General features: G+C 49.9%; 1 protein-coding gene across 5 annotated transcripts in view; it reads left to right on the top strand.

Moving 5' to 3' along the window:
* The window catches only part of SH3PXD2B (SH3 and PX domains 2B), a 79,512-nt gene that overhangs the window by 23,765 nt on the left and 31,303 nt on the right, over positions 1 to 24,444 (top strand). For all 5 annotated transcript variants that reach the window (XM_052816487.1, XM_052816486.1, XM_052816484.1 and 2 more), the window contains exons 3-4: positions 10,217 to 10,292; positions 22,074 to 22,150. In XM_052816487.1, the coding sequence (XP_052672447.1) occupies positions 10,217 to 10,292; positions 22,074 to 22,150 (153 nt within the window). The remainder of the gene's footprint in view (positions 1 to 10,216; positions 10,293 to 22,073; positions 22,151 to 24,444) is intronic.

Genomic DNA, 24,444 nt, shown 5'->3' with positions numbered 1-24,444 from the left:
ACATTAATTGAAATGGATACTTGTGTGCTGATCTTTCTTCTTGGCAAATCAGCATTTTCCAGTTCCCCTCTTCTCACCCTCCCACCCCTCTGCCCACCTCCAGGAAATAAAAAAGTCCCGTTGGAAAGTTCCCAGGGAGCTCTGAGCTTTCTGTCTGGGGGGTGACTGCTTTCCACCTGCCAACAGGTGGCTGCTTTAAGCCCCAAAACCGTGGTGGTTTTTTATCAGTCAGTGAATTTTGCCAGAGGCTTGTCAGGTTTTCTCTCTTTGTATCTCTGTGGTGAGATTACACTTAGAGAGGAGCTCTAAGATTAGGGTGCTGTCAAGGTATCGTACTCCTTAGAGGTTTAGTTATGCTGGAAAACCTTGCATTGCTCAATCTCTGTCTGTCTTGGCTGGATCCGAAGAAAGCAGGTGCAGTTCAAGGTATGTCGTTTGGGCTGAATTTTGTGTGAAATCTGCATTCTCGTGTTTAAATGCACAGAAAGCAGCAGAGTTGCTGCACTTTGCCTGCTGCTGGGGCTCCTCCACCGGTGCCTCTGTGTTCTCTGGCTCCAGGCCCTAGCAAAGGACAAATATCCCGGATTAGGATGGCGTTCCCCTTGGAGTTGCATTGCATCTTGCTTTATGCGGTCCCAAAGGCTCCCCGTGGGGCTCCCCATACCCCACTCCACTGCTCAGTGCTCGCTCAACCCTTCCCTGTTAAGTGCATTAAGTCCTCCATAAGCTGCAAGGGCCTATCTCCTCCATCAGACATCACTTAACGGCAGCATTCTGGTTTTGCAATAAGCGGAGTTTCTTGGCGAACTCCGGCCCTCTGGCAAGGACTGTCTGAATCAGAAGTGCTCCGAGTCCTTCTCCTGCCGTCGTGCGGGTGGTGGCAGTGCCAGGCTCCCGCGCCCACCCTGGTGCTTCCCCGCAGCGGCTGTGGGTGCACGCTGTCTGCAGAGGCTTCCTGCCCAGTTTTGGGTTTTGGGCACCACTGAACTTGGCATCTTCAAATCCCACCCTTTCTATAAATGGAGGAATACCAGGGCAGCGTGTTCCATGAGGGAGATGCGCTGCTGGAGCAGGAGGAGATGGGGTGGGGATGACGGTGGGGACGCTGGTGGGTTCACGCAGGAGCTGGGCTGGTTCATGCTCTGCTAGATGGAGTTTTATTGTCAGGTGGGAGAGGGTGGAAAGGAGCATGGTCATGCTAAGGACTAAAGTGTATCTGTTTCATATGGAGACCCTGGTTTTGGCAGTTAAACCTCAGGGGGTTGCGGTGTCTCATTTTCCACCTGTGTAATTGCACTGGCTGCCATGGAGCTGGTCTTGATGGACACCACCATGAACCCAAGCAGAATGAAATCCTCCCTCACATGGAAATAAAAGTCTCTCCACATTGGCCTTTCTGCTGACTGTGCTTGCTTGGAAAATGTTTTTTTTTTGTTTACGGAAGGAACAGCAGGGAAAATAGACGGTTAGCAAGAAGTCTGATGCAAGAGGAGGCTCATGAGGCTGGTGTTTCTGACCAGCAGCGCTCTCCTAAGTGGTAGCACTGCAGCTTTTGCAGCCCTGCCTGTAGCTCAAATGCCTCCTCCTTTGTCTCATCACGTTTGGGCCTGCCACAGGTTTAAAACTTTGCATTAATTTCAGGGAAGGAATGTACTCTGGTCTGCTTCTCCTCATCTGCTGGAGTGGGGAAGGTTTCTGGGAAGGGAGGGGTTGAAGAGAAATCAGATCATGAGCTGTTTGGAGGAGAAGCTAGGGACAAGTCATCCTGAGTTTTTGGCAAGCATGCAGCTCCGAGTGGGGTGACATGTGCGTAAAGTCTCTTCATGACCGGTCACTGAAGCGCTTGACTGGGGGTTGCCTCTTGGTGTGATCTGGTAGGAGTGCTTGAGCACAGCCCTCCCACTTGCTGCGCCTTGGCTGCTCAACACATGAAATAGGGCAAATATGTTGGTATTTCTCCACCGTTGTTTCCATTTCCACAACAAAAGCTAAATCTCATGACTTCCCAGTCTTCTGAGCACGTCTACATTGGGATGCTAGAGAGGAGGACGTGGGTGAACATGAACCGTCCTTGTAGCCTTCCCTATGGCTGCTGCTGCTGTGACAGCTCCGGCGATGGTTGTGGTGGTGGTTCTGTGGTCTTTGGCACCAGGCTGGGGCAGGTGGCACAACTCTTCCCTGCTCCCATGCCGAGGCTCCTTCCAGGGATACTTCCCTGTGTGACACAGCCCCGGCTGTGCTGGAGGGACATTCCCATGGACGGGATGGGGAAGAGGAAGCGGCACAGACCAGCATCACCCCTGGGTATTGCTGCTTTGTTCCCAAGCACGTCTACCGGCAAGAGTCACTTCCCATGGCTGGGTCGCCATGGTGAATTATGGATGCCGTACTGGTTGTTTGGTAGTGTTAATGCTCTGCTACTGGTGCCTGCATGGAGTGCTGCAGCTTTCAGTGCTTATCTGTGCAATCTGGGACCTGCCTACCTGGCCTGATGCCGTCTAGAGGCTGCAATTATCAGAAATTAAGTGGAAAATGGATTAGTGAAGTACTGTAAAGAGAATGATGACTTCCAGGATTCAGCACCAATGAATCAAACATAAAAAGTAATATATTTTAATCACCCAAGAAGCAGACAGAGGGATCAGCAGCTCTGTGAGGAGGCTGTGTAAACGGAGATTGCTTGGTGCTCTTCTCCAAATTTGAGGTTTTCTTTTTCTCTTTTTAAACACTAAACTCTCTCCTTAGTCTCTCCCAGAGATATCCTTGACAGGCTTACAAAAGGAGGGAAAGCAAGCAGTGTTTTTCAGGAGTTGTTTGGGCCATCCAAAAATGGATGGTGATTTTGGATCCCACTATCTCAGGGTGTCTCACCTGGGTTTTGGGAAGGTGCAGCTTTGTCTGCCCTCTTGTTTCCTTCTGGGTGCCTCAGAGTGGGTACCCAGAGCTACTTGTTGCTTTTGAAAACATACAGGTTTCGAGTGTCTTAAAACATGATTTTTTTTAATGCTCTTGGAAATGCCCTTTGTAGATGAGCACAGAACAGACACAGAAAATGCTGCAGGAGCCGGGTCTGGCTTGACCAGAGAGGAATCTATCTGGAGACGAGGGTATTTATCTTTGTTCTTCCATGACTCTTTTGCCTGTCTGCTGCAATTAGCACATGGTGTTTGTTGTGATGGTGATATCGGCGGCAAGAAACTCCCATTCTCTCATCACTAATGAACAAACATGATAACCTTTTAGTGATTTCTGGGGATTTAAGTTTCGAGGCTGGATGATAAAACAGAAGGCTCCTTACACTGAGGTTACTACAGGCTTTTAGGGGTTAGGCGCTTGGGGCCAAGTGCCTCCTTTGCTGGGAATCCCAGCAGCCCCGGTGAGCCTGCAGCGCCCATCGTGGTCTTGATTGCTTAAGCTGGAGCTGAGCACCACTGAGGTTTCCGCTCAGAGAATCAGTGGGTCCGCGGGCTGGAAATGCCTCCTGTCCTGGGGAGTGGAAGCTTTTCACCCGGTTGGTTTTGGAGGACCATTGCACTCGGACCAAACCTAGGGATGCGAAGCTGCCGTGTCCTCCAAGCCCCCGCGTGCAAGCAGAGCCTGCCAGCTCCAAGGGTTTGGTCCCTGTGGTTTACGGGGAAGCACCCGGGGTAGCACAGACCCGGCAGTGCCTCGGTCGTGGGGCTGCCCGGGGCGGGGGGGTGCAGCCTGGGCGGAAGGATGTGTCCTGCCCAGCCCCGCGCCCGCTGCCCTCTCCGTGCCAGTGAGCTATTCACAGGCACCAACGTCTCCCTCTGTCTAATGCTTCCTGTGATTTCACAGGAAATTTCTCTTGCGGTGGCAGTTGCTGCCAATTTGTGTAGCCCTTTTTTCTCTAAACTCAGTTAGTTCTTTTTTGTCTATTGCTGAGTGATGCTTAAAGTTTTCCATCAGGTTTTCACAATCCAGCCTCAGTGATGCCATTTCCTAGGGCTGAGGAGGTTAGGATTGCCTCTGCCTTGTAATGTGTAAAATGCACTTGAACTGATCCCCTGCACCAGAGGAGCCGGGACTGGGGAGAAACTGTGGTCATCAAGAAACCACTCAGTGGTGCTGCCCTTCAGCTCCCTTTATGTTTTTGAACACCCAATTTACTTTGGCCACTGAATGGGCATTATGTGGTGCCGCACCAGTGGAGTCCTTCCCCACGCTTGACCTCCTGAGCTCGGCATCACCGCGCTTGGGATCTGAGCTTGCTCTGCGTTGGTCCTTCTGTCTTCTGGACTGTTGTGTTTTCACCCCCTGTGTCTTCACAGATAGTCCAGGGGGATGCAGGGAAGGTGCCTCTTGTGGGATTGCAAAGAGACTAAACATCAGTAGCCTGTGAGCCGCTGCCAGATGCCGTTCTCTTTCCCAGACTATCTGCTTGGCAGATGTTCCCCAAACCAGCTGGCTGCAGGGCACAAGGGTGATTTGATCTGCAGGAGCACATTTGCAAAGTCTCTGGTTCTCAGCACGCAGCCGTGTCCCTCATCACGTCCCCATGGGGCCAGGGTGCTGCCGTAACGGCAGGTGATTGCTGGACCTGCGTCCCTTTCCCACTGCATTTGGGGATCAGTGGGATGCTGTTCCCTGGTGGATCAAATTTGGAGGAGGGCTCTTCGTCCCGTAAAATACCTGACTAATGCAATGCCCTGCTGAGCGCATGGAGGTCAGGGCGAGCGGTGCATGTGAATGTCCCCGTCTGGAGTTCGACTCCACGGGGACAGTGGGGCACACGGTGTGCCTGGCTGCCCGTGGCATTCCCCCTCTCGTGAGGGATGGGGCCGACCGGGAGTTTGAGAATGTGGGATGAGAGCAGGCTTGGCTCAGACCCATCTTTCCCCCATGGCAAGCTGCTGCCTTCTCTCAGCGGGAAGGCTCTTGCTCTCACAAAGAGTCTCCTGTGATTCTGCCACCGTGCACTCAGCCGGACTCTGAAGCCTTTTGTTGAACTTTCTTCCCCCCCCCCCCCCCCCCCCCCCCCCTCGGGTGGTGTCAGAAGCTGACTTCTCTGCTCCGGATAACGGACATGTCTGGTGGAGGCATGGATTAGGTCAGCTCTCACTTGCTAGACCAAGAAGGAGGAATGTGGTTTTTACGCCGAACCTCTGTCACGCAGGCAAAACAAATCCTCTCAATAGGAGAAGGGGGGAACTTCCCTCGCCCAGTGCCTGCGATTACAGCTCACGGCCTGGCTCCGACATCGGCTCCTGGTGTTGTGCAAGAGTGGAAGAGTTTGCTCTCCTCGCCTGGGTATTTCATCACCCCCCCCCGCCCGTGCTGGTATATGTTGCTGTTCAGTGATGTGAACTACCATCCCCTCCATAAGTTGGCAAAGACTTGCTTTCTCTTCTGCAGCCCTGGTACGTGCCACACAAACCCTAACACTCAGTAATGGAGAGCCTGGGCTTTAGAGCAGCTTGACAAAAGCAAATCCCACAGTACTCCGGCTGCAGAGGACTTGCTGCAAGAGTAATCCTGTGCCCTCTGGGTCATCATTATCGGGGGAATGCAGGACCTCTGTGTTTACCATTTCACCCTGACATTTTTCTTTCTGCCAGATCAGACTTAAATGAAAAAGAATTTTTTTTTTTTCTCACCTTTATATTTTAGGGGGGAAAACTTTTCTACTTTATTGTGGAGAGCAGAGGAGAAGCAGCAAAGTGATGACACACCTTATTACCTACTGGCATTTGGCTTGAGGGTTTGGGTTTGTTTTTTTTTTTTGCAGAGACTTCTCAGAGTTTGATTCCGGCTGGGAAGCAATACGGCCCGCTTGCAGGCTGTTAGGCCCAGCCCGGGGCCCTGCTCCTCCAGCAGACGTATCCCTTTGGGGCTACACTGTCTGCATGGTCTATCCCTCTGGCATTACACCATGAGCTCTTATTTGGGCAAAGCCCTTCCTGAATGCTCTGCTTCCCGCAAATACTCCTGAGCACATACTCCCTCTCCCTAGGATCCCCTGCAGCCCGCAGCACTCTGATTCAATTAGGATATTATCTTCTGAGTTTCCTGTTAATGAAGAAGCTGTCTGCCAATGTGTTAGCTGTTGATACAAAGCTGCTTTTGAAACGCTCCCTCTCTGCGGGTGGCCCTGCCGGCGTTATCGCCTGCCCTGTTAATGGGCAGCTCAGCTCGGCCATGGGGATAGTGTGTTCCCACGGCGTGTATAGGCCTTCAGCCATGAAAGACTCGCTGCCCAGACATTTCTGGGTTAATAAGAAAAACAGCTAATTGATAAGATAAATTGGTGGTGGAGATAAATGTGCCGTATCCTGACGTGCTGTTGTGGGGAGCCTGGCTGCGGGTCGGATACGCTGCTGGGGCATCCCTGCCCCAGTGCTGGCTTAGGGAGCCAGGGCCGGCAGCCATGTGATCGCCCTCCCTGCTGCAAAGGAATCGGTGAAAAGTGTGATACAACAGTTTCCTGCATAATAAAAGCACACCAAAGTGCTCTAAACTGCATCCACTCCAATATTTTTTTTTTTTTTTTTTAGGATTCTGTCACAAATACTTAAAAATAACCTTGGAAGGGGAGAAACAATAGACTTATTGTTTCTTTTTTTCTTCATTTTTCTTTCTGACCTGGCTGAGTGCATTGCTGAGAGCGAGACTTGGCTTCTCTGCACTCTCCCGTGCTCGGCAGGGAAAGCTGTGCTCCAAAGGGCTGCGTGTCTTTCTGCCTCTTGCCTGCCCCGTCTTCCCCTCTCCCCAGGATCTTGGATGGCCAGGCAAGTCCTCCCTTCTGGGAATGTGATGTGAGCAGTTTTGTTTGGAGCTTGGATGGAAACCCTTGCCGCTGAGATGATTTGTGGGAGTCTCCCCGTGCCAACCGCCTCCCTTCCACAATTCCTTGCCTGCTGGGGAGCGCGTTTCCCTGCCATGGCCAGGGAGAAAAGTGCTCTCCCAGGATACCTGCCCTGCCCTGCCTTGTCGCTGGTGTGCCTCGGTTTCTGCAGACCGTCTTCTGATGCCTGCCTGTGTGTCCCTCCCCCAGGGCTTGTGGGATTGCTGCACTTTTACCTTTTTTCCCCATCCCTTTTCCAGAGCTGTGCCTGATCTCCTTGGCTTTCCTGGGCAAGAGCAGTGTAACAACCTGTGTTGTAGTCCCTGTCCTGCAAAATCAGCAGGAGCAAGATGAGCCAGAAAGGATACAGGGAGCCTCAAAACCTAGAGACCTGCCAGCTGGCTTCCTCCAGGTCTCTGGTGGCATCCCTCAGGTCTGGAGCTGACCTTTTCCCATCGCTGTTTCATGCTTTTTTTGTGTGTGTGGTGCTACGGAAGAGCCGTCAGCCCATGACCCACAGACTGGATTTCTGCAGATGTGTGCTCTCGTATCTTGCTAATGCAAACTGCCTGCCGTGGTTACAGCCGGCGCTGGGGTTGTTTTCTTTGGAGTCGGTTTTTTAGCTGTTCTTCAACCACAGGCTTTTGCCTAGTAAAACTGATGAACTAGTATTTGCTGCTGCCTTCTCCGGAGCTGCGTGATGTGGCAGCCAGGCTGGGTGGGATCCATGAGACCAACCCCTCTGCCTTGCTCCTTCCCCACCTTCTCTTCTTTCTGTGCCTGCCGGAGGGTGCTCCAGGCACCTTGCAACCTCTTTTCCTTCCTCCAGCAAGAGGAGAGATAGCAGCTTGTGTGTGCACAGGCATAATGGTACCAACCCACGGCAGGCGGTGCAGGGTCTGGTTTGGCTGGGGTGTTGCTGGTGGCTCTGGGCTGGGCTGGAGCGGAGCAGGGTGGCTGCAGCGAGAGGGTCCCCGCACCGTCTCCTGCTCACTGAGCAGCCGCTGCAAGAGGCACTTTCGGTCAAGCAAAAGGAAATGGAGAACTTCTGGGCTGAAGTTCTGGCTGGGTTTGGTGGGATCACATGGTTGGGAGCAGATTTGGCCGGAGTCACAGCCCAGGCACGTGCATATGGGAGAAAACACAGCTTGCACCGTTTGTGCCTTGGAGGCTCATAGTGCTCCCGGGAGCGAGAGATCCTCAGCTCGCATTCAAAACTGAGAGGAGGGGAAAGCTTCCAGTGATTCAAGTATTGCTTTGCTTAACAGCAATCAGATGTGTGGCGTTTGCAACTTGTTTTGCTCACCCTTCGCCAGTCACAAGCTTTCCCGAGCTCTTCCCCACAGGAAGAGCAGGGCCAGAGGCACCTCTCCGCCGTAGTGCAATACGGGTGTTTTACAGGGTAACAGGCATGTGGTGTCATCCTTTATTTTCGTGGACTGAGGGAAGAGCAGGAGGCTGTTGTGTGCCCAGGGAGGCTGGGGAAGCGGTGCTGCCCTGGGAGCCTGCAGTGCCTTGGGGAGGCGAGTCCTCCCTCGGCCACGCTCAGGCTCGCTTTGTGGCTGCTGGTAACGTCACCGCAGTCCCTGGTTATTGCTGACTCTGGAGTAATTTTCTTTGTTACAAACTCTTTCAAATTTGTTTTGAGAAGGAGCTGTAAACACGGTCCCTTTGTGTTTAGTGTCATCCTTGTTTTGAGTTGTCTTGTTTTCATTCTGAAGAGACTATTTGAGAGCTTCTTTTGGTTTTCCTGTTGTCTTTGGGAGTGCTGGGGGAGTTTTTTATTTCTTCTCAAAATGTAGGAAAAATGCCTCCTTCCTTCTGCCCCCTCTCCACCAAACCTCAAGAATTTTATCCCGGTGCATTGGAGATCCAAGAAAAAAAAAAAGCAAGTGTTGCATGAGCAGGGGTTCGCAGGGCTATATTGACAAAAAGCGCTTCGCTTTGGCATTACAGCACTTTAAACGAGTGTGTGCAGTAGAGGAGTCCACAGCCCTTAGCTAGAAGAGACCTCCTGTAAAAAGCATGTGGAACAATAGGTGCCAAAGAACAAGAGCCATGAAAACCAGGGAGCCGGGTGGGACACACGCCCGGGGGGTGTCTGGACCCTGGCGTTTGGCCCTGCACGGACTCCCCGTGGTGAAGGGGCTCCCGAAGTTACGTGGCAGAGCAGCAGACCAGGGGGCATGGCATGTGCGTCTGGCTGCTCGGTGGTGCCCATCCTCCTGCCAGGCTGGGCAAGGGCTGTCAGCAGATGCCTCTCGTGGGATGAATGGCTCAGGCTCTCCGGTTGCTTAGTTTCCTCTTTGCAGGAAATACTTTAAATATTCATTAGGCCAGAAGAGAGTGGCTGTTTAGACTTTGTAGGTGCTCAGGACACTTCCTGGGCAGGTTGTCTCCAGCGCTTGCTTAATTATTTATGCAGAGCTCCGATAGGAGAGGGCAAGACCCATTTCAAATACCCTGCGGACCAACGAGCTCTTCAATGACAGAGCTCAGATCCCTGCCCCAGAAAAAACAAGGGAAGGTTTGCATCTCCCTCCCCTTCCTTCCAAAGGAGGGATTATCTGAGTGGTTGGATAGATGGCTGGGCATGCTCTTTCTCCTCCTCTGCTCTGCGTAAAGTGCAAAGCCCAATCCAAATGGTGTTTTCCAGCAAGACCAAGTAAAGCAAATGCGGAGGACGTGGATCCTGCCAGGGCATCGGTATTAAGCACCATAGCAGCCGCAAGGAAGTTGTGTGCATGTGCCGAAGCACCAGTGCAGCCACGCAGCGAGAGCAGGAACTGGTTATCACCTCTCTTTGCTGACTAAAGGTACTAAGTGCAGTTGCATCAGTTAGGAAATTATTTGTTTAATGCTGAAGATCCCATAAAACATCATCCCTCAAAGCTTGTGTAGCACAAAGCATTCCCCAAACTTGACGTATAACTTTATGGCCCTTTGCAGGCAAACATGAGTTGGTGCTGTGAGTCCAAGTCAGCTGTAGTCCAGGAACTGTGTCAGTGCTGTGCTATGCTTAAGCTAATAAGCTTAAAATATGCCTTTTTTGAGGAGCTTCTGAGATCTAGTGACTGAGGTCCATCAGGATGAAACTTACTAGTTGCAGAAATGCAGGTTACATAAATCACCCGTGCTGAGCAGAATGATAGTGATGAGCAATATCGGCGGTGAGAAATGTCTTGAAAATAATAGTGGAGATGACGCTAAGGTCTTGTGCTTCTGGCACTGCTCTGGATGTGCTTCCTTTGGTGCTGTGGGTTGCTGTACCCTGGCTGATGGTGCTGTGTACGATGTCTCAGGACGCTGCTGGTTAGGAGAAAGGGCTTCGCCTCCTCCTGGGGAGAGTGGCCTTGTGTCGTGCAAGTTAATCACTGGCTTTAATCACCTCTCTTGCATGTCCTTTTCTAGATGCAAATGCTGGACAAGTTTCCGATGGAAGGAGGGCAGAAGGACCCCAAGCAAAGGATCATCCCCTTTCTGCCAGGTAGGCGAGCGGGCTCCAGCAAAAAACCATGCTGGTTTTGGCATGGCAGGAGCTTTTTCCCAGTCTGTGTGTGAGCATACATGTGCTTTAGCTCTTATCTACTGAGTCATCTGAGCAATAGCAAGTTCTTGGCCTGCACCGTGTCCATTAAAACATCTGTATTTGTTAGCAACGTGCCCAGCGAGTGTTAAACCCCTCAGTCATTCTGTCTCCCTCCAGAAGTCGTTAGTGGAGGACTTCAGCTAAGCAACCCCGCTTGCACAGCTTCTGCCTGGAGCAACCCCCACCGCAGCCTGCTTGTTTTCAGAAGGGGCCTGGCCAACGTGGCACAAGGCTGAGGATGGTGTGAGGCTCCCCAGGAACTGCTCATACGCTGTTTTTCCTGTCCTGTGTAACTCAAAGGGCCATCCAGAGAGAAGGAAATAACAGTTGAATTCCACACATTAAATCAAGCTGATTGACAGCCTTGGCTTCCTCCCATGGTGTTTGGGACTGGTTGCTCAAAGACAGGATTTCTGTGGCATGACGTGTGCCCTGCCAGCCCACCGTGCAGCTGAGCGTTTGTGTGCCTGAGGAACAGATGCAATGGTCCATTGCAGACTTTGTGGTGCGGGGGATTGCTTGTGGCTGCCCTTTGGTGCTGCTGCTACAGGGCAAAAAAGAACCCTAATATGCCTTGCAAAAATAACCAGCCTGAAGGGGCCCTGGGAGGCTTTCATACACCCATAGCTAATGGCTTTGACCACAGAGTTGTCTTTACCCCCACCCCCAAGTAGCTAATGGGCATATTTAGAAATGTCATGGTACCATAATCACTTCTAGTGACTGTCAGGTCCATTTAGTGCAGCCCTTTGTGCTGTGCTTTGCCGCCTGGCTTTTCTAGAAACATAAAGGCATTTAGTGGGCTTCATTTTTCTCTGACTGGCGTGAAGAAAATAATTTACGCCCCTTTCTGATCAAGAGAATCTTGTCTGGGTTTCCCATAGCGGGATTTCTGATTCTGGCTTGTCCTTGCATTGTAACATCAGCAAAGCAAAGCACACCTGACATTAATACAGCAGAACAGCCCTTGCTGTACATATATTCCTGCCAGCAAGGAGTGGGGAGGAAAAATGGAAGCCAAATTGGCCAAGGGCATAACTTGGAAAAATTGGATGTACAGTTTGGCCGTGCTGCACCCGCAGAAAATTCCCACCAAAATGCTGCTATTTTTGGAAGGCAGCGATCAGGCTTGGGAAGCGTGGTTGGAGCACTGCTTCTCACAGCACACTCATCAATATTTGTTTCTTCTTCTTGGTGTTGAAATAGTTTCCCTTCACTAACAGGCATGTCACTGGGATTTCCGTTGGAGGAAAAAGGGGGTTGAAGTTGCTGGAAAATAAAGCCTGGCTGTTGTGTAAGAAAGCAGTTTTGGGGAGTTAGGATGACCGTCCTCTAGAGGGGCTTGTGCATTTGTCTGTGTCCTCTGCACAGATATTTTCCCTTTTGCTCTGGTCCCCTTTTTGCAACAGGATTAAATAATACCGTTTTCAGAAGTAATCACACATTGACTTGGAAAACCGCTAGTCCGTGCTTCTCCCAGAAATTTTTCTTTACGTTTCGTTTCTGCAGTGGCTTGCGACAGCTAAGAAGAGAGAGCCTATTGCCTAACAGCTGGTATCTGCAGCTTTACCGCTTGTACTTTCAGATGCCAGCACGGGGCAAGGGGTGGTCTGGTGAGAAGATCCCAGCACAGGATGGCGTTCTCCCTCCAAGCAGGAGGTAGCCACTGGAAAGAGATAATCTTGCATCTACCTGTCCTCATGGGGCAGCTTCAGAAGCCCTCTTGCTTCAGGGAAGTTGTGTTATTAAGAAGTGGGAATCATGTTGCCTTTGCCCTCCTGCCTTTGCTGCGCATCATGGAGTGGTCAGGAGCTGGTGGCTTTCTCCGGAGCAGGACGGTGAGCTGTACCTCCCTAGGGACATGGCTTGCAAGCTGTGTCTGCTTCTGAAAGAGGACTTCACTGGGGTAAGGGAAGGCTCTTTTAGTAGTGGCTGGCTGTGCTAGAGGATGTGCAAAGCAGTATGGAGCAGTTCTTGGTCTTCCCAGTTTGGGAATGGCAATGGGGTTTATTACTTACAGCTGAACCCAAACTTCGTCTCTCTCTGCCTAGGGGTGCCATCCAGGTGAGCTCGGTGCAAACAGCCTGGGTCTCTTTCTCTGCAAAATGTGGCGCTCTCAAAATGCTTAGACTTGCTAGGGTTTTGATTATGTTCAGTTTCTGTGAGTACTGTAGTTTGCTCCCAATCCCGTTTAGAGCAACATTTTTAGCATCTGAATTTCATTACCGGTGGAGATTTGGCTCCAGTGGTTTACTGACAGTACGCTGCTTTCTGGGAAGTCCGTTGTAGAGTAACATTAGACATTGCGGCCACTGCAGTTCTCAAAAATGTCTCCTGTGACCCTGTGCCTCCTGCAGCTCTGGCTTTCTTAGCAAACCCCTAAGTGTCCCAAACTCAGAGTCACCACCATGACCTGAGAAGGTGCCATCTGGGTTTGTCTGTCAGGGTGGTTTCCTGGAATGGGAAGAGAGTTCCATGATTACTCTGTAGTTATAATAGCCAGCCCACGGGAATTCTGTTTGCTTTGTGCTGCTTCATTTTGTTAATGTTTGCTTCGAGGATTTGACTTATTGGAAATTTCTAGAGACTTTGGGTCTTTTAAAGTAGGTCTCTGATGGTATCAGAAAATGCTCTCCTAAGTGCAAGTCCTTCAGCCCACTCAGCTCTTCTGAGGTGGAGTCATAAAGCTGGGTCCTCTGAAGCAGAGCACAGCAATTGCACTTGAGGTTTGGGGCCAGGGGTTGTCCCTTCCCGGGTGTTGGCACCACGCTCATCCCGTAGCACAGCTTGGTGGGGTCTGGTTTGCCCTGGCAGGATATTGCAGTGCTCCTGCACCGTGCCTGAAAAGCCTCTGCCGCCATATAGGGGAATTTGAAGTGGACTCTTGGCTACTTTTGCTGGCTTCGAGCCACCGGCACGGCCTGCTTAGCTTCACGTGGTGCTGAGGATGGCCCCTCGAAACAGCTCGGGTGGCACCCAGCCCGTGCATGGCATCGACTGTGGTCCCTGGAGCGGAGTCAGGAGCAGTTGGCGAGAGAGAAGAGACCTGTCACTGCCCTGCCTGGGGGACGTCGTGCTGGGCAGCTCCGTCCTCGACTGCAGGAGTCCACACTAAGGGTTACACGCGTGTTGGCTGGGAGATGGTGGTATGGAGACCCCAGGAAAGAATGAACTAAGAAAACAAATGAGCTCAGTTGGGCCCTCTGTGTAAGGGCTGTGCCAGATCTTTCAGGAAACAGCTTTTATAAGGAGAGTGGAGCCTTCCAAACTTCGTACAGCCCGAGTGGCCTGGAGCAGATCCTGGCCAGTCTGCTTCACTGGAAACGTGAGCCTCAGCAAGGAGGGGTTGCCTGAGGCTGAGCTAACTTTGGCTGTAAAATTGCTTTTTAGGAAGCTTTAGCTACAGACAATAGCAAACTCCCAAGAAGGGAGGAGGAGAAAGGGAGTTCGGTGAGATCATTTTAAAAAGCAGAATTATGCCTCCTTTCTACTCCCTTCCCAGCCTGCTAACCTGCTTGGTATGGGCATCAGTGCTACCCACAAACTTTGGGGCTTTTCTCCCAGAACAACTGTGGGGATGCTAATAGCTCCCCACAAAGGCCCCATGAAGCAGGTGGAGGACAAGTCATCCATTTCCCAGCTACAGTACCTGACTTGCCCCAGTCCCATTGCATCTTCATCAGAGCTGGAGGTGGGGCAAGGGCCCTAATTACTATTTTCTGCTCTAGCAAGATGGGCATCTCTGCTGTAGCACTGTTGAGCGGATGGTCCCAGGCTAGCTTGCAACCCGTAATCAGCACAGTTGTGTTTTCTGCAGGGTTTCAGCTAACCTTGCTAATGTGCAGACAGTTTTACCCCAGGCAGAGCGCTGTGCTGGAGCAGTTGCTCTGCTTCTGACCTTTGAGCTATCTTTAAACAAACTACCTTATGTTTTTCTCCATTATATGGCACTGTAGGCCATAGAAGCAATGGCCTTGGGCACATTTTGCTCCTACTCCAGCAGGATCCCAAACCATGACAGGGTAAGGGGCTGTCTTGATAGGGGTACTGTTTAATTCAGCTTCATTTCACAGATGTCTGGGACTCCATGCTTATGCTATACCCAGGGCAGCCCCAAGGGCACATTGCTTGTCCCCCTCCTTTTTGCCAAGATATGCGCACAGTGCAGGACTTCGCCAAACAGATGCTAAGTGCCGGGCTCCTGGAAACGCCATCTCCCATGCCTGCTTCCCCATCCTAGGAATATCCCACGTAGCTGGCTGCTCCATGGGCTGGGACTAATTACGTGTGCGTTTGGGGCTGCCTTTTTTTGAAGTGAGTTTGGAACCCATGCCAGGGAAAATCTGGATGTGATTTGAAAGGTGCAGAGAAGTGAATTCTTTCCGAGGCAGTGGGGTGGGGGGGGAGAGTGGGGGGAGGTCTTCAGGGTAAAGCAAGAGGCACAGACTGTTTTCCACTCTTGGAATATCTGGCTTGGTTCGCAGCTGTGATCGGCAGGGTGATGTGTTTCTGGTTCTCTACCCCTCCAGCTTGCTGGAGATCCAGTAACAGCCTCTGGCTCAAGAGGAGTCTCAACCATTTTGCTGGTTGAAATGCCTCTGCCTTGTTTTTTACACCACCTTACTCCCCAGTGTAACTTCAGCTTTGCCTGGAGAATTCCCACAGGAGGAAATAATTTGCAGAGCCCTGTTGCCCTACGTGTTTGTTTAGAGAGATTAACCCCTCTTGTGGCCTGCCTGCTCTATCTCAAGCTGCTGGAGACCCGAATTCCTTATCAGCCCTTTCCCCAGGCTCTCCTCTGACACTTCGCAGTCCTTCATGAACGGCTGAGGCAGCAGGGGCCACGCTGCATCCATCACTTTGCAGCCGCCCCATCCTGAGCTGCTGCCGCACCCTTTGTTGATCAGATAAAGCGAAGCAGCTTTAATTAGCCACAAAGGGGGATTCTTCCAGTCCTGGGAGAGCAGAAGCTTTCTGGCACCAGAGGAGTTTTCATGGGCAGACAAAGTATCTTCAGTGGAGCTTCTCTGGCTGGTGCCAGCTCCACTTCATGGGGGACGGAGCTCATGCCCCCCCAGGGATGACCTGCAGTGGGTGATGGGCACCAGCCTCCTTCTCCTGCCCAGTTGGGTACGAGGCAGCACACCGATGTTACTTCTGCTGTTGAAGCCCTGAGCCCAGTGATGTGCAGCTTAAATGCAGAAGGGCAACCTCTGCTCTAGCAGTTGGATAGGGAGTAAAAGCCAGCAGATTGTCCCCATGTTCCTGTATCAGTGAGAGGACAGTGGGATTTTGTGGGGGAAAGGAGTATGGGAATTGTGGCAAAGGAAGTTTTTAAGGAGGGATTTGAAGGAAACCATGCCATGGCATGGCAGTGATTACAGGAAAACTCTCCTTAGGGTGAGGCACAGCATGGGACAGTTGGGACAACAGCTCTTGTGGGACAGTGCTGGCTGGCCTGAGGTTAACAGGGACACACTGGATGGATTTGCTGCCTATTCATCATGTTGGATGAACTCCTGCTGATGCGTGGTGGGAAGAAAGGAGGAGTGCAGCTGCACTGGTGGGACATAGAGCTTTGTAACTGGGGAGCTTCATATCCCAGCAGGTTGTGAGGTCTGTCCACTGACTGATGGAGTCTCAAAACAGCATCAAGGTGCTCTGCTGTGGTTTTCCAGGTTTCCCTCCCAGCAGGGTGAAGAACACCGCTGGCTCCCTGCCATCAGCCCAGAGCTCAGGGCAATGAAAGAGAGGAAACAGAAGCACTGGGACAATTTGAGAGCCCCAGCTGACAAAAAAGGTCAAAAAGGGAGGGAGGGAAGGGGTTGGACAGGGGAAGGGAAAAGCAGGCATGAGTGCCCATAGCTGTCTTTCCAGGCTGCTTGCAAGGTCTCCCCCACTCTGCCCCTCTTCTGCCCAGGTGGGGAGACAGAACGCTTGCTGCCAACTCAGAAGTCCTTTGGATGTGGTCAGACGTTGGCTTTGTTGTAGGCTGAGATCTTTTTGTTAGGTTTCCCCCCTTCCCAGTCCCCCTCTGAGAACCAGTGCTGAAGTGTCTGTACTGGTATTTGCTTGGCTGTAAAAACAAACCAGGGTTAACACGGGGATAAAATGAGTAAACAAATGCTCTAGTCAGCAAGGGGAGCTGGAGACGTGGCTTCTGCTGCTTTGTTACTCTTGAATTCATCTTTTCTTTGGGTAGGTAAAAGCCTCAGTTGCCTGGAAGCAGTCTCTGAAGAGCACAGCTGGCTTTGGCCGCAGCCCAGGCGTCAGCTCAGCGCTGTGTACGGCACGGGAAGGGCACGGTGCTGCTTCTTCGCAGGGCTGGGGGGGCCTGGGGAAGAGCAGCAGGGTGAGAATTAGCATCGCTTGCCCTTGGGATTTCTTCCCTGTGGTGAATCCTCTGCTGAGGGCTGCAGCTTGTGCCCTGCCCCTTTCCCGGGGTGTTCGTGGTGACAGGGGATGGCTGGGGTCTTCTCCTGGACAGCGCTGCAACAAAGGTCCTCCACCTGCCCCAGCTGCTTTCCTGTTGTGTATGAAGCAGCCAGTGATTTCTGGAAAGCACTGCATAAAAAGCTGGATACTTGTATTATTTTTGGGTGGTGAAATTCAGTTTTGACTCTGATGTCCTGTTGATGTAGATATTTGTGGCAGCTTACTTTTTTTTAAATTAAACTAATCCTTGCTACTCCAAGGCAACCTTACAATAATAATCTGTTCTGCATTGCTTAATTCCCCCCAACAGCTGCAACCAGCCAATGAGTGTATGAAACATGATATCGGGTATAGTCAGAGAGATGTAGCCAGGGAACATCCACCCACTTTTGCAATGAAGATCAGTGCAGAGAGACTTCATTTACGTTGACGTTTAAGGAGTTGCACATATTTCAGCTCTCTCCCTTTTGGTTTTATTCCCTCTGTCTCTAAAGGACGGGTTCTATTGGTCAGATTTCTCCAGTCAAGATGCTGATGGAGAATAATAATACTGCCAGGTTACCCTTATTAAGCAGATGTGTGCAAAATGCCTAACTTCTGCTGGGAAAGGGGGGTAACAAATGTATAGCAAGCAAAGCACATGCAATGCTTTGGTGCATCTACAGTTATATTAATGTAATGTATAATAAATATATTCACTGGAGTAAAGTGTTATATATTCTACTGAAGAAGGAACACTTTCTAAATTGTAACTTGTACACAGTGTGTCTTCAGAGCCATTGTCCTCCTCAGAGGCACCACTTTTTCCCTGTAGGTATTACCAGGTTTTCAAGATCCAGGAAAAGCAGGCAGCATGTCCTGGAGTCCGGGTACTTCTTGCATAGGAGGACGTGCCAGGGCAGCTGTTCTGTAGTAGTGCCTTATCTCTGTCTTCTTTTTCCAAAATTAACTTACTTGACACATTCCCAGGTGATAAATGTTCAGTCTACTCACAGCTTTGTGTGTGTAAAGGACAGTGTATTTTACCGCACTTCCTTGTGCAGCGACTTTCTTGTGCTAGCAGGGAGGGAGACTCATTGCTCTGATTGCTCATGCATAACATGATGTATGTAAATAAGAAAATCTAATCATTTCTGAGTGCTTGAGTTGTGGCAAGAGTGAGAAGCTGGTGAAACAGAGCCTGCAGCAGCACGGACTTTACCAGCTGATGGAAAACCCCACTAATCAGCGAGATGTGCAGAATTGCCTTCCTTCACATGTCTTTCCCTTGGTATATTCCTCATGCTGATGTTGAGGCTGAGGGCAGGAGCACTGCTATGAGACTGTTAGGAGTAAAGTAGAGCTGGTAGTTATTTTTCTCTTATTGGAGCAAATTTCGCTGAGTTTGCAGGCATCCAGGAGTCAAGGATCCAAGCTGCATCAAGGCTGTCCTTGCTCTTGCTAGATACCATGAAGGCAGCTGTGATGGCTCCCCCTTCGCTGTCGCTCTGCATCTCTCATGCTGCAGATTTACTGAGTGAGCAGTTCAGCCAACTGGGAAATGTCACCATGGAAAATCAAATCCCAGAGACCTTCCCCTCTTTTCTCCTGGCATCTTTCTGTGCAGATGTTTCTCCTCACTGTTCTCCATGGCTTGCCTTTGCCTGGACCTAGGTTACACTGGGCCAAAGCTGGACCATCAACCAAGCCCTTCTCTGCACAGTAGCTGTGTGTCAGGCTGCTTTTTGGAAGAGGCCAGGATAGCAATTATGCAACAGTCATCAGACTTGACTTCCCTCTTGCCTTGGCCATCTGCCCATTTTTTTGCCATGTGTTTCCTTTAGGATCTAGAGGAGCTAATTCTGAGCTGTCTCCTCCCCTTCAGAATGAAGGAGTAGCTGCTGTGGGCAGGAGGAAGAGAGTCCACATGGACAATTAGCAGGGCAGTAACCCAGTACCAGGCTGAGAGTCGTTATGAGCTCCTGGAGGCAGCCAAGACAGTGTAAAGCAGACAGTGCTTAGAACGAGGTGTGGGTGATGGGCACCATTGCCTTCGCTGTGTCCCCTGGAGCTACAGCAATGAGGGGTGCAGATATAAGATGAATAATGATGTCATGCGTTTCTTTTGCATTATATGGTCTTTGGCCATGTGAAAAGCTCTAGTGGGCAGTACTGTTTTTCTCATTTTGCAGATACGGTCTAAGGAAAACATGCCCAGGAAAATGTTGCATCTCATTGACCCAGCAAGTTGCCCATCTTTCTCTTCCAGGAGGGAAGTGGTTTCCTGCGCTCTCTTGCTTTTCAAGTCAAGGATTTATATAGCTGTATTTGGCAGCGCTGAAGGGTCTGCAATTATGTTAATTAGGCGTTTTGATTAAAAAACAGCTTTTTGTTAGAAAATAAACTTCCATGTTGAAAAATACTAGATATACAGCAAATCAAGAGAGGAGCTGGATTTCCTGCTGGTTCATATGCTCTGTGCCTGGGCTAATTTAAGATCACTTCAGTTGTTGTGATGTATTTATTCCCCAAAACTATATTTTTTTTATTATTATTCACTAGCATCTGTTTGTCAAACATTTAAATATTCCCACACCCAGAGCTTATTATTTTAGACATTTATAATGTACCCACCCATCAGTGATTTCATTTTGGCAGACATAAAACCAAAACAGCTATTCCTTACAATTGCCAACAAAACTATTGTGATCCATTCATCCTTTTAAAAATCATCATTCAAATAGAAACCTATGCAGCAAATACACTGTGATTGCTGATGAGAAGGGAAAACTGTTGATCATTTGCTTGTCTGATGGAAAATAATTGCTATAGGCAAGGAAAGGAGTCCGACCTGGTTGTCGCGCTCAGTCTTTCCAGACAAATTCTGTGTTCCCAGGCTATTCACCCTCAAAATCTAAAAGACAGATTGAATAGAGGGTTATTTTTTTTTTCACTGTATCATAAAGACTGCCAGACTTGGCTCTGGCAGGCTGCGAGAAGGAATGCGTTTCAGAGCAAAGCATTTCCCACCATGAATATCTCAGCCCCTTGCTGTCAGCAGGACATAAATGAGAAGCAATCCTGGTATGAGCTGGTCTGACCCTATGCATTTCACTGGAGGGCAAGTATAGAGCTAGTACTGAATATGATTGCTGTGTGCTCACTTGGACAGTCTCGTTTCAAAGGCATTCTGCATTAACTGAGCCTAGCAGGAGATTTGGCTCCTCCATAAAGTTCTGATTCATGCTCCTTGCAAGCTGAAGTTGTGTTGACTTAGTTCATCTCTGCTAAAAAATGCATTGGCAGGCTGCATAAGTCATGCATGTTCCACATCCTGGACAAGTCAGGGAGAAGCAGGGGGTGACCCAGCCCTGGTTTTAAAATTGTGATAAGCATGTGGCCATTTTACCACGTTGTCATGCTTTAAGCCCAGCCAGCAACTAGGCACCAGGCAGCTGCTTGCTCACTACCCACCCTGTCCCCAGTGGGATGGGGAGGAGAATTGGAAAAAAAGTAAAACTCGTGGGTTGAGATAAGAACAATTAATAACTAAAGTAAAATAAAATGTAATACTAACAATAATAATAATAGAATAGAATAATAATTGTAATGAAAAGGAATATAATAAACAAAACCCAACCCCCAAAAAACCTGTGATACACAATGCAATTGCTCACCACCTGCTGACCGATGCCCAAGCAGCGATCCGGCCCCCCCCAACTCCCAGCAGTTTATATACTGAGCATGACTTTCTATGGTATGGAACATCCCTTTAGCTAGTTTGGGTCAGCCATCCTGGCTCTGCTCCCGCCCAGCTTCTTGTATACCTGCTTGCTGGCAGAGCATGGGAAACTGAAAAATCCTTAACTTAGAATAAGTGCTACTTAGCAACAACTAAAACATCAGTGTGTTACCAACATTATTCTCACACTAAATCCAAAACACACTGTACCAGCTACTAAGAAGAAAATTAACTCTATCCCAGTCAAAACCAGGACACACGTCCTGGTTTTGGGTAGCTTGGTAGCATCCAGCCTCTGGTTCCAGCAGTGCTGCAGCTCTTGCGAAGGCTTGCTGCAGGGCTTGAAGCTAGCCGTGGTGCAGCGAAGGGCTGCGTGACTCTCCAGAGTGCTTTTCCCTGTTCTCATGTTGCTTGCAAAGAGGGCGTGTTGGTATTTGGTTGTGAGAGGAGTTTGGCTTCTGGTTTGTCCCATGGTGACCTCTTTGATAAGTGAAGAGATTGTATGAACAGACACATCAATTGATCTCCCTGGGTTTGCTGGTGGGATTGGAAGCCCAAGTAGGGACAAAAAGAGATGAGACTTTCCTGCGCTATGGGAGATGTCAGGATGAACTCGAGGGAACTTCCTTATGACCCACCCCACCCTCCGAAAACACAATTTTCCAGGTGATTGTATTGCAAAGTAGTGCCAGTTCCTGGTGCTTTGGGAAGTGCGGGTCTGAAATCCTACCACGTACCAGTCCTTTTGATCACCAAGGCTCTACGGGTATGTTTCCCTGTCTGCTAATGGCTTTTGTCTCATTAAATGCCAGAGAAGCTGTTCTCTGTGGAAGCAGCTTGAAGCATTTAGGACTCATTAGACTTCAAAGGAAAGAGGCCTGTACCACAAGCCAGAGGGGAGGAAGTGGAGTGGCAAGAGGATCCCATTAATGGAGAATAAAAATAAACCCCAGACAGGAAGGAAAATCCTATAGGTCTGACTGGGAGCTGCAGTCCCAACACTGCGGCTTTGAGGACCAGGTCGACATGGGAGCTGCACAGAGAGGAACCCTCTGGCTTGGCTTCTGCCCACACGAGATCCAGATGCCCTCAGCAAGCCTGGAGCCTGCAGGAAGGGTCCCACCTGCACCAGCGGTTGCAGGGATGTCCGCTTCTCTGGCGAGCGCTGGCGTTTGCCGGTGGACTTGTACACCCAGGACTTGCATGCCAGCAGTCTGTAAGGTATCAGGCACGTGCCTTGATAGGGGCTGCTCCTCCATCATTGCCGCATTGGTGAGAGAAGATGGGGATGCAGTTTGCTGGTAATTGTTTCCTCTTCTCTCTCCTTGAACGTGCTTGCCACTTTAAATGTACTTGATTCTAATAAGGTATTTAATCCATGGGAGGGAACATGCTTCTCTATAGGCAGGGTGCTTTTGTTGAGAACAGGATGTGCAGGGAATAGGTTCTGACAGAGTGATTCAAGAGAGTGTTCCTGGGCATTGTACTGACCTGCTCTTCTCCCTCCATCTCTCCTGTTTCAGGAAAGATCCTCTTCCGCCGGAGTCACATCCGCGATGTTGCAGTCAAGCGCCTGATACCTATCGATGAATACTGCAAGGTAAGGGGAGGTTTCTAGCGTCAACCAAAGATGAAGCCACCTTGATCAGGCTTGATCCTGTTTGACTGATAGTATATAACCGTGTGCCAGTGCAGGGAGAATGGGGAGTGTGGGCTATCCCCCACCGCCAAACCCTTCCTATGTTGAAAACCCGCCAACTGATTCGCTTTTCACTCCACAGGATGAATACTGAGGGCTTGGAGGCCTGGGCTCGCAGGGTGCAGGGTGGCCCAGCTCCACACCAGCTTGCACCCTGCTGCCATGCTTTCCCCTTCTCTTCTCCTTTCTCAAGCTGCAAACCAGAACCAGCTTTCCAGATGGTCTGGAAAGGACCTGGCTGCCTGGCTGTGTCCTGTCTGGTAGGCGGTTTGGAGTAAAATGGTTGTGTGCAGGACTAGGCTTGAAGGACTCGGTTCCTCGGGGAGCCTTTCCTTTCCTATATATTGGCAACAGACCTGCTGTTTTATGTAGAAGACAGCATTTTCCTGGTGGGATGGTCCCAAACTGGGACATAAACTCCTGTTACTGGTTATGCAAAAGAGTTACTTATGCAGGGGTAAGATGCCTTGTAGCTGCAGAAAATTATTGGAAGCCAACAGAGATCGTATCATAGAGCCAAAACACGGTTGATTGTCTGTGTCCTTTCCTTGATAAGGCTGAGGCGATTTTCCCATAGTCTTGAAGAATGTAAGACTGTGCTTAAGTATAAGGCAAATTAAGGCGTTAGGGCATTTTTTTCTGGGAAAAACAAAATAACTAAAGTCTACAAAAAATTATTTTTGCAAAAATAAAGTACACCACATCTCATCGTGTCAAAGAAGTGCACTAGTACTTGCAGCAGCCATGAAATGGTCTGGAGGTAGGTCCAGTACTTCCAAAATAGGCTCAATGCTGTTGAAAACATATCCAAAGACTGCAAAACCCAAGGGAGAAGACAGGGAAATGTGAAATGTCCATCACATTCCTTAGGTGCAGGAGGTGTAGCAGTGACTGTGGCCTAGGACTTCGCATGGTGGGGGAGACTGTGGGTTTTGGGACTCAGCCAGACCTATGGGAGGGATGTCATGGCTGGAATAACAAGTACAAGGATAAAGGTGGATTAGTAATTGTGTCTTGACAGCTCTGCATTGGGGGTGCAGGTAAAAACCACTGCGGGCCAGGATAGCAGGTGAGAGCAGAGTGATGGAGAAGTAGTGCAAGGTGTGCTTGGACCTATGTGCTCCAAAGAGTGTGGGGGAAGCTGATGGTGCAAGTAACCGCTTGGCTCCAGCCAGGAGCAATCAGCTCCTTGTCTTCCGAGTCACTAAAATGTGCCAGCTACATACAGACACACGCAACCATAAATTTAATTTTTAGGAAGAAAAAGTCCCTAAGTGATAAGATGCTGCAGCTGTCTCTTTCAGAATGATGCCATTAATGGCATAAAATGTAATGAATCCATTTGACTTAACAACTGGAACATAATGACTGATGTTATATGACCCACTTAGCTGCTCTCTCCTCCTCCCCTTAATGCATTACCAAGTTAATAACATGCACACTGTCCCTGGCCTTCCAGTTGCTGCTACTTAACTGTAAAGCTGCTGAGCTGAAGGCGGGTGTGGGACCGAAGGCTGCAGAGATGTGGAATGAGCAAGGAGGCAGCAGGAGCAGAGATGTCCCTCCTGGGCACGTTGTGCCACAGATCACGGGCACAGGGTCCCCGCATGCTTTTACTGCCGTATTTATCGTTGGAGGTGGATGTTGTACGTGCTTGGAGGGTGGTGGTGCAGAACAGAAACACAAAATATCTCCTCCAACTTGGCCCTGCAGAGTGAGAATTGAGGGTTAGGTGAATATGCTGTAAACAAGTTCCCACAGAAAACTGTAAGAAACTTTTTGCTTTCTTGCCACCTCCTGTGAGAGAAGTGGGGTGTCTTCGTTCTCTGGGAGAGCCCTGGAAAGAAGGTTGGTGAGATTTGGAGTGGAAGTAGGCGAGAGGAGCAAGGGAGGGTACCACTGCTTTCACAAGGCAGTGCTCTTGCTGAAGGGCTCTGTTCCAGGTCCCGCCATACTGAAAAACACTGCAATTTAAGATAAGGTGCAAGAAAAGCAGAAAAAGAATCAGAGGAACTGGTAAGAGCAACCAATTGCCAAATGAGACTTCAAACGACCTTAGGAATGACAAGGAGGGGGAACGGAGGCCTGAAATTTCTTCCCATTTCTCCAGTTCTTTCTCTTTGTGTTCTACAGCTGTTGGTCTTTCCCCTGCTGTGGGAACTGCCTTCCTCCTGTCTAAGGGATTTTGAAAAAGT

Source organism: Harpia harpyja, chromosome 20 (genome assembly GCF_026419915.1).
Source record: "Harpia harpyja isolate bHarHar1 chromosome 20, bHarHar1 primary haplotype, whole genome shotgun sequence".
NCBI lineage: Eukaryota > Metazoa > Chordata > Aves > Accipitriformes > Accipitridae > Harpia > Harpia harpyja.
The sequence above is the reverse complement of the archived record's forward strand: the minus strand, read 5'-3'. Positions and strand labels throughout refer to the sequence as shown.